We start from the raw sequence: 11,419 nt of genomic DNA, 5'->3' as shown, positions 1-11,419 counted from the left end.
TGGGAGACTAAGGCAAGAGCCCATAAGTTCAAGAGCTGCCTGGGCAACAGGCAACACAGTGAGATCCCATCTGTACAAAAAAAAAAAAAAAAAAAGAAAGAAAAGAAAAAAACAAAAGTGGCTTATACATGGGTAAGAATTATCTGGTCACACCATCTCTCCTGTACAACAATGGTCAGAAGCAACAAGGGTCTGCACAGACACATTTTCCTGTACAGGCAAACATGCAAAAGATACAGTTTCTGACCAGGTTGCTAATCCTCATCTCCATTTTTCAGAGAGGTCAAAGGTTTTTCCACAGTTCACTTAACAAGAATGTCATAGAACATGGACTCGGACTCAGGTCCTCTAACTCCAAATCAATTTATGTGCTTGAGTGAGCATTGTAGAGAAAAGGAAAGAGTATCTTGTTCTTACAGGTTTTCCCCCTGACATCATCCTATGAAATTACTTATGAGATTTTTCTTTTGGTCACAATTATCTTGTCAAATGACCATTTAGTATTCCACTATCATTAAACTTAGGTTCACTCTTTGCCACTTCCATCCAAGAAAAGGAGAATGTTTCTCCAGTCATAACCGTATACCTGGATCATAGCTCTCTTATTCAACTCTTCTTAGCTTCTCCAGTAGCTCTTTTTGCAATTCAGCAGGTATGGTGGAGAAAAAATTACACACACACACACACACACACACTTTTCCTCACAGGGTAGTGAACAATATTCAAATTACAGCTGGAATAATTGAGTTATTAAATATTCCTGGAGGCAAGAGACTGACCTGTTTGATAACCTTTATCCCTGAGAGGAATTAAGCTGGGACAGAGCATGGAAATGTAATACTTTTAGAGAGGGTAGCATTTGTAAAGAGTGGATTCTCTCCCCAAAGCCACAGGTGGGGGCAGCAAGAGAAAGTCTTAAGTTTTTAAATATTTAACTTTTTATTTAAGTATAACACACAAGACGACACATATATTAAGGGCACAGCTCTAAGAATTATCACTAGTGAACAAAAACTGTGTAACCAGTATTTCGGGATATAGCAGATGTACCTGACAGCAATAACAAGCATACTCTGAGCATGACCCTGTCATCTAAAATGAATGTGTGTTCAGAGTCCCAAACTAAGGACTCATGGGGTGACCAACCCTGAGTTTCACTCAACTGTGATGAACATCTGAACCCCTAGCCCATCCCTTACAACACAGGCAATACAGGGGGATCAAGGTCCTTTGCTACAGGTTAAATGGAGGTTGCTAGGTGGAGTGTGCTAAATGAAAATGATGTATAGACTGCATGATTTTTACAAACAGTAGTAGTTCTTCTGTCCAGCCTGCTACCACTGAACCATCCCGATATGTAAGTTCCCCCAATAAACCCAAGTCTTATTCACTGTCTCCACATGTCTTCTTTGGCCTCTTGGACACAGTGTCATTCCTATTGGAGTCACTAGGGGTCTGGCATGACCCCGGCATTGCTAACTTCCCAGAATCCTCTCTTCTGGTCACTACTCTTCTACCCTACAAGTATACCATTAATCCTGCTTCTAAGTACATAGATTTATTTTGCCTGTTTAGGGACTTTACATGCATTAATTGTAAAATATGTGCTCTTTTGTGTTTGGAATGTTTATTTCAACATTAGGTTTACAGGATTCATCCGTACTGCTAATGTTCATTCTCATTGCTATATAGGATTCTATTGTGTGAATATCCCACAATTTATCCATTCTACTGTTGATGAACAGTTAAGTAGGTTCCAGCAGGGTTATTAACAAATTATGGTGGACACAGGTATGCGTTTCTTATGAATACAATCCTAACTGAAATTACTGGGTTATAGAGTATGCAAACTTCTACCTTTAGCAATTACGAAGTTTTCCAAGTGCCTGTACCAGTATACATTCTAAACAGTATATGAAAGTTCTATTTGCTCACAACTGCACCAACATTTGCTTCTTTTTTTAATTCCTAAGATCACTCTACCTAAGCTATTTTATTTTACCATTATAGTGAAAGTGGTGTGACACTGTGATTTTAATTTGCATTTCCTTGACAATAAATGAAGTTGGATGCCTTTTCAGATGTTTATCAGCCATTTGGATCTCTTTTCCTCCTATTCAAGACTATTGCCTACCTATCTTTTAGGTGTCTGTGTTTTTCTGATTAGTTTTTTCTTTTTTCTTTTTTTTCCCTCTTTTGCATTTGCTTGCATTTGTTTTCTTTGCAAGCGAGGATAAACAGCTGATCAAGTTATGCCGTCATTTTTTTCTTTCGTCAATTGCCAAAGCTGCTTTTGGACTTGCCATATATATGTATGCATATATATTTTATATATATATATACACACACACACACACACACACACACACACACATTTATATATATATGTGTGTGTGTGTGTGTGTCTGCAACTAGTTCTTACTGAATGCTTACAATGTATTTTTTTCATTTTTAAAATTAAAAAAAATTTTTTTTAGAGACGGGGTTTCTCCATGTTGGTCAGGCTGGTCTCAACTCCCAACCTCAGGTGATCCGCCCATCTCAGCCTCCCAAAGTGCTGGGATTACAGGTGTGAGGCACCGCACCCAGCCCATTTTAAATTTTTTTTTTATTTTGAATGCTTACAATGTAAAAAAGACAACGTATATATCCTTTAATACTATATCTACTTTACGATTTAGTTTTATTATCTAAGACATTTTACACTGAAGAAACAGCAAGTAAAGCTTACACAATTTCTCATGTCACATATCAAGTTAGTATCAAAAACTAACTTAAAGGATTCCAAAAATCTGTGCCTAACCACACTCCCATACCTTCTCTGTTGATCTACTTATCTTCTATCAATATGTAGTTATTACAATATTAACCCCATCTATATCATATAAAGTACATCTATCCCATCTATTTTAATTATATTTATTGAAGTCACCAAATTTGTATTACCAGTCATGTCATGACCCCTGATTTACAGAATACTTTCTCTCTCCAATTGGAGGTTAGTAGATTCCTAAAACTCAGCATCATTCCTTTCACCTTAAGTTTTTTCTCCTCATCCTCATGTCAGTAAAGGACACCATCATCTACCAGTTCTGAAATTAACAAAAAAGCTGCCATGCTATATTTTCACTTTCTAGATTACTCTCATCAGCAAGTCTAATAATACTACCTTCAAATGCTCTTCCAATGCAATCATTTCTACTTCTCACATGCAGGTCAGAGCCATCATTGTCCCTTAACTGACTAACTACAATAGTGTCCTAATTGCTTTCTTATTTTTATTTTTGAGGAATAACATATACACAGTAAACTATAAAAGTGTGAAGCATATAGATATATGAATTATGTATCAAGTTATCAAGATAAAGAAACTCAGCATACCTAAAGTTTCCCCATGTCATTTCTCAAACATCCTAAAAAGAAAAAGAAAAATCCTTTCTTCCTTCTACAGAGGTAGCTACTATTCTACCTTTCATCACCACAGACAAGTTTTTACTGCTTTTGAACTTTAGAACTGAATCATACAGTTTGTACTCATTTCTACCTAATTTCAATCATCATGTTGCGAGTGATCCATACTGTTTCGCATAGCAATTGTGCCTTATTTTCTATTATTATGCAGTATCCAATTGCATGATTATAGTACAAATTTTAGCATTTTGGAAATTCACATCATTTCCAGGCTTTGGCTATTAAGAAGTAGCAACTAACATTATTACGCGTTTTGTTTTTTTCTTCCTTGCTTGGTAGAAAAACAAGCTCTTTAACTTTTGTTTTTTTTTTTTGAGACGGAGTTTCGCTCTTGTTGCCCAGGCTGGAGTGCAATGGCGCGATCTTGGCTCACCGCAACCTCCGCCTCCTGGGTTCAGGCAATTCTCCTGCCTCAGCCTCCTGAGTAGCTGGGATTACAGGCACGTGCCACCATGCCCAGCTAATTTTTTTGTATTTTTAGTAGAGACGGGGTTTCACCATGTTGACCAGGATGGTCTCAATCTCTTGACCTCGTGATCCACCCGCCTCAGCCTCCCAAAGTGCTGGGATTACAGGCTTGAGCCACCGAGCCCGGCCAAGCTCTTTAACATTTTTAATAAACCTATCACAAACTGCTGCTCCTAGATTACAAAACGTCAAAGCCCTTTTGATAGTGGGGTCCTTAAATCTGAAATTCACGTCACCATAATAGAAACTAGAGCTGCTGTACCTTACATTCTGAAAAGTGCCTCAACAAAAGCACATGAAGGACTGTTTAGTATTTAAAAAGATCCATCTTTCCTTCCAATGCCTATAGGTAATAAAAGGAGAATTCTGGAGATGTGCTATTGAGTTTGAGAAAGCCAAATTTAATGATTCCAAACTCCAGCCTTAACTATTTCTGTAAGGACTCAAAGAAATGACCTGTCATTTGTCTCTTCTCCCACTGGCTTCCTCAAGCACAGATGCTTCGGACCCCAGTATGACTAATCAAAAAGTCTTACCAGTTCCATCATTATGCTTCTCTAAAGAGTTACTAGTGAAAGCAGCAGCTTTAATTTAGTTTTTTGCCAATCTTCAGTCCTCAGAGAAGTCTTTTATTATTAAAAAAAGGGGGGGAGGGGCAACTATTCTAAGGTATTCAACAAGAAGCAATAGGTACCTTTTTTATGGGAAGGACTTTTTTTTTTTTTTTTTTTTTTTTGAGACGGAGTTTCGCTCTTGTTACCCAGGCTGGAGTGCAATGGCGCGATCTCGGCTCGCCACAACCTCTGCCTCCTGGGTTCAGGCAATTCTCCTGCCTCAGCCTCCTGAGTAGCTGGGATTACAGGCACGTGCCACCATGCCCAGCCAACTTTTTGTATTTTTAGTAGAGACGGGGTTTCACCATGTTGGCCAGGATGGTCTTGATCTCTTGACCTCGTGATCCACCCGCCTCGGCCTCCCAAAGTGCTGGGATTACAGGCGTGAGCCACCGCGCCCGGCCCGGGAAGGACTTTCAAGCTAAATCCAGAGCTTAACTGAAATAACTTTATAGAAATGTCACCATATAAAACTCTTAAAACCTTACCCCTGGCAGCTGGATGGATGGGATCTACACACACCACGTCTCTTAAAATGCTCTCACAAAAATGGTAATAAGATAATCAACTTCCTTAGGTCAAATTCACATTCGGCCACGCTGCCACCTGCAAAATTAGCTGAAGGGGAAACAATAAAGGTCCTGCCGGACAGCCATGAGCAGCCCTGGTGCTGCTCCCCGGATGCCCCCAAGCCGAGATGCGAAGGCCACGCTGGGAATGTCGTCCTCGGAGGCGGGGTATGGGGAGGGGATGGTTCTGAGCAGGTGGGCATCATGAAGGCTCCAGATTCTTGTGTAGCAGTCCTGACCTACTGCCACCACGATTCCCTCTTCCTCATGCACATGCAGGGGCAGATAGGCGGACTCATTCACATGACCTTCATATTCCCTTATACATTTAGTGGCCCTCAGGTCCCACAGCTTGATCTTTCCAGTCATGTCCGACGCCATTAGGCATTGCTCTTCTTGGAGGATTTGCATAGAGGTCACTGCTGAGTCATGGAACAGGCGAGTGGCCTTCCACCCCTTGCCTTGATTTCTACAACGCAGATCAATGGCAAAGATCTCCCCGGAGCGACAGCCATTGAACAGCAAAGGGGCCGTAATGGCAAACTTCTGGGCCAAGACATCACTGCTGGCACCAAATGACTGCTGGTGTCCCGTCGCCACGTTGGTCAACAGGACCTGCTGAGACACGCCGGCACTGAAGTAGTGATATGCCTGGAAGTTCAGGGACCAAGCACAGGACCAGGCCGCAGGGATCTGGAAACTGCAGAGCATCCCAGGCTGGTTTACTCTACTGGAATAGACATTTAAGAAGCGCGACGCTGGGAGCAGCACGGCACAGCTTGGAGCTTCTCTGATTCCCTCAAAGCACAGCAGAACGTGAGAGTCCAACTGGTTCAGCGAGGCCCAGCACAGGGACTTCACCTTCCGGTTGGGGACGAAGAGGTTTCTGAGCACGTACACGTGGAACGAAGGGATCTTCAGCGTTCGCAAGCTGATGATGCCATACTTGGAGCCTTCGACTTCCACCTGGTTCACTACGAAGAGCTGGTCGCTGTTGGTATTCGCCAGCATGAAGTTAAATCGGTCGCTTGCCAAAGAGGAGAGATCCAAGCTCCGAATCTGAACCTTTTTCCTCTGCATGCAGCTCACACGCAGCTCGTTGGCTAAACGGGAATAACTGGTGACGTTAAGGAAACCTAGCTGGCTTTTACGGAGCAAGGAAGATGCATTAAATCCCATTCTGGCTACCTTTTTCTGCTTGGCCTCTTCCTCGAGGAGCCGCAGCCTTTCAGCCTCCATTTCTCCGTGCCGGAGGGTTACTCGTAACAGGAAATGCTGCCGGATGTTCTTCTCTGCGACAGGAAGTTCCGTCCAGGCTCGAGCGGAAGTGTTGCTAGTTTTTTACAAGTTCTGTTTTCTCGGGGTCAGTCCTTTCTTGGTGATGTGTATTACAACTCACTTTTCCTACTCTGGGTTTTCTTACTCTCTTGGTGTCTTGATGAAGGAAGTTTTTTTTTTTTTTTTTTTTTTTTTGAGACGGAGTTTTGCTCTTGTTACCCAGGCTGGAGTGCAATGGCGCGATCTCGGCTCACCGCAACCTCCGCCTCCTGGTTCAGGCAATTCTTCTGCCTCAGCCTCCTGAGTAGCTGGGATTACAGGCACACACCTCCGTGCCCAGCTGATTTTTTTGTATTTTTAGTAGAGACGGGGTTTCACCATGTTGACTAGGATGGTCTCGATCTCCACCCGCCTTGGCCTCCCAAAGTGCTGGGATTACAGGCTTGAGCCACCACGCCTGCCCGGTCTGGATTTCTTGACCTCGTGATCCACCCGCCTCAGCCTCCCGAAGTGCTGGAATTACAGGGTTGAGCCATCGTGCCGGCCTAGGAAGTTCTTAATGTTAATTTTTTCCTTTTTCTTTTTGAGACAGGGCCTTGCTCTTTTGTCCAGGCTGTAGTGCACTGGCATGACCATGGCTCACTGCAGCCTGGAACTTCTGGGCTCAAGCGATTCTCCTACCTCAGCCCTATTTAGCTGGGACTACAGGGTCATGACACCATGCCGGCTTTTTGCAGAGGTGGGGGTCTCCCTGTGTTGCCTATGCTGGTCTGGAACTCTTTTTCTTTTTTCTTTTCTTTTCTTTTTTCTTTTTCTTTTTTTTTTTTTCTTTTTTTTTTTTTTTTTTGAGGTAAGAGTCTTGCTCTGTGGCCAGGCACCAGGCTGGAGTGCAGTGGTGGGATCTGGCTCACTGGAACCTTTGCCTCCCGGGTTCAAGCAATTCTGCCTCAGCCTCCCGAGTAGCTGGAACTACAGGTACACGCTACCATGCCCAGCTAATTTTTGTATTTTTAGTAGAGATGGGGGTTTCACCATGTTGGCCAGGATGGTCTTGATCTCTTGACCTCGTGATCTGCCTGCCTCAGCCTCCCAAAGTGCTGGGATTACAGGCCTGAGCCACCGCACCCAGCCTGCTGGTCTGGAACTCTTGAGCTCAAGTAATCTGTCTGCCTCCGCCTCCCAAAGTGCTGGGATTATAGGCCTGAGCCACTGCACCCACCCTGTATTTTTAAAATACAGTTAGAGACCAGCCTGGGTGGCATGGTGAAACTTTGTCTATAAAAAAGCATGAAAAATTAGCCGGGGATTATGCACACCTGTAGTCCCAGCTACTCAGGAGACTGGGATGGCAAATCACCTGGGCCCAGGAGGTTGAGGCTATAGTGATCGCCCCACTACACTCCAGCCCAGCTGGGAGACAGTAAGACCTTGTCTAACAAAGAAAGAAAAATAAGTAAATAAATTATGAATGTGTCCAAATTATCAGTTTGTTTCATTAATGGTATTTTTCGTGTTCTGTTCAGGACATTTGTACCTATTACATGGTACTAGTAAAGGTCTGGGGCATCTTGAAGAAGAGGAAACTGATATCTCCAGTCCCCGTTTGGATGTTTCCTCTGCCAAAAAGCTTGCTGACTGCTCCTTCATTATGAATTTCCAGGAATTTTGGAGGATTGGGGAGAGTTCGTAGGGACTACAGAGAAATATGGTGATAATCTGGACTATGGACCCTGTCGGAATCTACAGGCCCCAGAGCTGGGATCACAGGGAGCACATGAGATTGAGGCCTAAACACTTGCCATGGAATATAACAAGGGACAAGGGATTTCTATGTATCGGAAGAATGATTTTCACCACTGCCAATTGGGAGTCAACTGACAAGATGGAGCATGTCTTGCAAAGGGCTACCAAAACTTACAGGGCTGCTTGATACTGAGTTCTCTGTGGGGCTGTTGGGAACTCTACGCATTCTCACTGACAATGACCTACAGAAAGCAGACAGCAACATGGCCACAGTCAGGCATTTAAGGCATTGCCTGTTTCCGTTCTTGAAACTCACAGCCCCGCCATTGGAAGAGCAGGCACATGGAGAAAAGAGAGGTGTGTGTAAAGAGGGTTGGAACTACAGGTCTAGTCTGCTCTGCAGGGCAGAGAACAAGTTTTTTAAATAAATATGAGACTAATGTTTTAAATGAGTGGAACTAATTTCAATACCTAGAATGAACATTTTAATAACTAAGGAGGCAGACAGTTAGAAGCAATGAAGTGTGACAAAATACCAAGCGTAGAAAGTATGAGACTTTTGGCAGTGCACGGTGGCTCACGCCTGTAATCTCAGCACTTTGGGAGGCTGAGGTGGGCAGATCACGAGGTCAGGAGTTTCAGACCAGCCTGACCAACATGGTGAAATCCTGTCTCTACTAAAAATACAAAAATTAGCTAAGCGTGTGGCACACACCTGCAATCCCAGCTACTCAGGAGGCTAAGGCAGGAGAATTGCTTGAACCCAGAAGACAGAGGTAAGTCAAGATCACGCCACTGCACTCCAGCCTGGGCGACAGAATGAGACTCCGTCTCAACAACAACAACAAAAAAAAAAAGAAAGAAAAGAAACTATGAGACTTTCATGCTTATGCCTCTTAAGGTGAGATTCTCAAACTGATTACACATCTTTGTCTACCCTAGTATACTGTGGACATCTTTAGACAGGGATTGTTTCTTAACCATCTTTCTATCTTTACTGTCTAGTATATAATATAGTGCCTGAGACATAGGATATAGGTGAGTGAGTGAAGGAATGAAAATTATAAGAACTACATAATGTTTAATTCTCTTTTATTTCATAGGCCCCTTTACTGAGAGGAATAAGGGGTTAAGTTTATTTCTGCAAAATCTATCCAATTTCCACTCTACAGAGAGAGCTTTCAATCTATTTCCACTTCTTTTTTTCAAATTTTAATTTCTGTGAATATATAGTAGGTGCATATATTTATGGGATACATGAGATATTTTTATACAGGCATGTAATGTGAAACAAGCATATCAGGATAAATGAGGTATCCATCGCCTTAAGCATTTATCCTTTGAGTTGCAAACCATCAAATTATACTCTTTGTTTTAAAACATATAATTAAGTTACTATTGACCATAATCACCCTGCTGTGCTATCAAATAGTAGGTCCTATTTGTTCTTTATTTTTTTTTTTACATATTTACCATTCTTTTTCTGATCAACTAACTTTCCTTCCCTCTCCATAAATAAACAAATCAATCTTCTAGAAAAAATATCTTTCTCCTTAAATGTTACATAACTTTTTATCTACTGTCTTAAAAAATTATTGCAGCCTTCAGGATTCTTTCCTTCTATTTTAGGAATTTACATACTTTGTTCCCACCACTCCACTCCATTTCCTTCATCCACCATCTTCCCATTTCTCCATAGGAGAAATTGGAAACATTCCCTACAACTCTCACAACTCTGTCCCTCAGGACTTACCTGCCCACTCCAGCTCAAGGTCCCATACTCCCCTGCCCAACCACATCACGTAACCAGTGGTTCTCATCCTAGGACATCTGTTGGCAACATCTGGAGATATTTTTAGCTGTCACAACTGGATACTACTGGCATCTAGTGGGTTGAGGCTGGAGATGCTGCTAAACATCCTACAACACACAGGGCAGCCTCTGACGACAAAGAATTACGCCCCAAAAACATCAATAGTGCCACTATTGGGGGGTGTGTGTGTGTTTTAAATTCCTAAATATTCACACATGCCACATACATCTTAGTACTGATCATTTTTCCCATATCCCACCTCTGTTCATGTCTGAAGCCACGTCTCCACTTTAGCCTCACTGTTAGTCACAGAGAGAACAAGGGGCAACATTTCCCATCTCCTTACCCCAATATCTATACAAGAGGGATAGGAAGGTAAAAAAAATAAACAGGGATAGATTCTTACTCTATTTTCTGAGCCTCTTGCAAAGTCATCTTCTAAATGCTTCAGATAGGCTTCATTGCAGCTTATTTTTTCTTACCAATTTCACTATAATTTTTCCTAATATCTCCAACATTCTTCTTGTCTTTGAGAAGCTTGCTGGCAATAACTTTTGTCTGACATTAAATGTATTACATTTCTATGACATTTTACACTAGTTCTCTTTCTAAAAATAACTAGGCCTTTACTTTTTAGCCAATTTTTTAATTTCCAAAACAGAGGGTGAACTGGTTCAATTCTGGTATGAATTTTAGCTATGCCATATCAACTTCTGGACACAAGCAGCTAAAGAGAAACTGGAATGGGAAGAAAGTTACATTACTGCTCTGTTTCCTGGTTAGGAATGAGTAGACTTTAGAAAAACAAGGCCAAAGCATGGTTTGTACCAAGCTGAAAACATGCCCTTGAAAGCTGAGGCATCAGTTGTGCCTATGAAATGGTAAACAAACCTGGTAATGGTGAACAAGCCATGGCTTTGGCTTACTTGCACTAAGGAACAAATCAATTGAAGTATTTCATATTCCCCTTCAGAAGCAAACCATAAAGAGCTATGAGACTTCCCAAACAATTGGGATAAATGTGGGAATTTAATAAATAAAATGAAACAGAAGGAAATAAAAAGGAGCAAAATGCTTTTTTAAAAGCTAAAAACATTTTAGGAAGTGTGAGAATAATAATTACTAAACCCACATGTCTGTGACAAACGAACTGCAATCAAAGGCCAGAGTACAAATAAGAATTATTCATTAACTTGCACTGTAGCATCTGCTACTTGTTATTTCAGCAAATGAATTGTGCAGTAATGACAGTGAATTCTAAACTTGAATATCTAATAATCAAACAGTCATTCCTGCTTCCTACTTGCAAGAAGAAAAAAAAAAAACTAAAAGGAAGAAAAAAGTTATGAAAAAAATGGTAAACTGATTTTGAGACTGGTCATATAATTCAGTATATCATTCAGACTGGGCAGCAGGCTTCCCACTGATCTAGCTGCTGAATACAGAGGTTTTTTAGGGTAACA

At 41.6% G+C, this 11,419-nt stretch overlaps 1 protein-coding gene across 1 annotated transcript; it reads right to left on the bottom strand.

Annotated features, from left to right (window-relative positions):
* Positions 1-357: 357 nt before the first annotated feature.
* On the bottom strand, positions 358-7,930 carry DCAF4L1 (DDB1 and CUL4 associated factor 4 like 1). The gene has a single exon (XM_074396066.1). The coding sequence runs from the start codon at positions 6,359-6,361 to the stop codon at positions 5,168-5,170; it is 1,194 nt and encodes a 397-aa protein (XP_074252167.1). The 5' UTR covers positions 6,362-7,930; the 3' UTR covers positions 358-5,167.
* Between the last annotated feature and the right edge of the window lie 3,489 nt (positions 7,931-11,419).

The sequence above is a fragment of the Saimiri boliviensis genome, chromosome 3 (assembly GCF_048565385.1).
Source record: "Saimiri boliviensis isolate mSaiBol1 chromosome 3, mSaiBol1.pri, whole genome shotgun sequence".
Classification (NCBI taxonomy): domain Eukaryota; kingdom Metazoa; phylum Chordata; class Mammalia; order Primates; family Cebidae; genus Saimiri; species Saimiri boliviensis.
The sequence above is the reverse complement of the archived record's forward strand: the minus strand, read 5'-3'. Positions and strand labels throughout refer to the sequence as shown.

Bases quoted from the DNA above. Each gene is read 5' to 3' on its own strand.
- DCAF4L1 (XM_074396066.1), bottom strand. From the start codon at position 6,361: ATGGAGGCTGAAAGGCTGCGGCTCCTCGAGGAAGAGGCCAAGCAGAAA.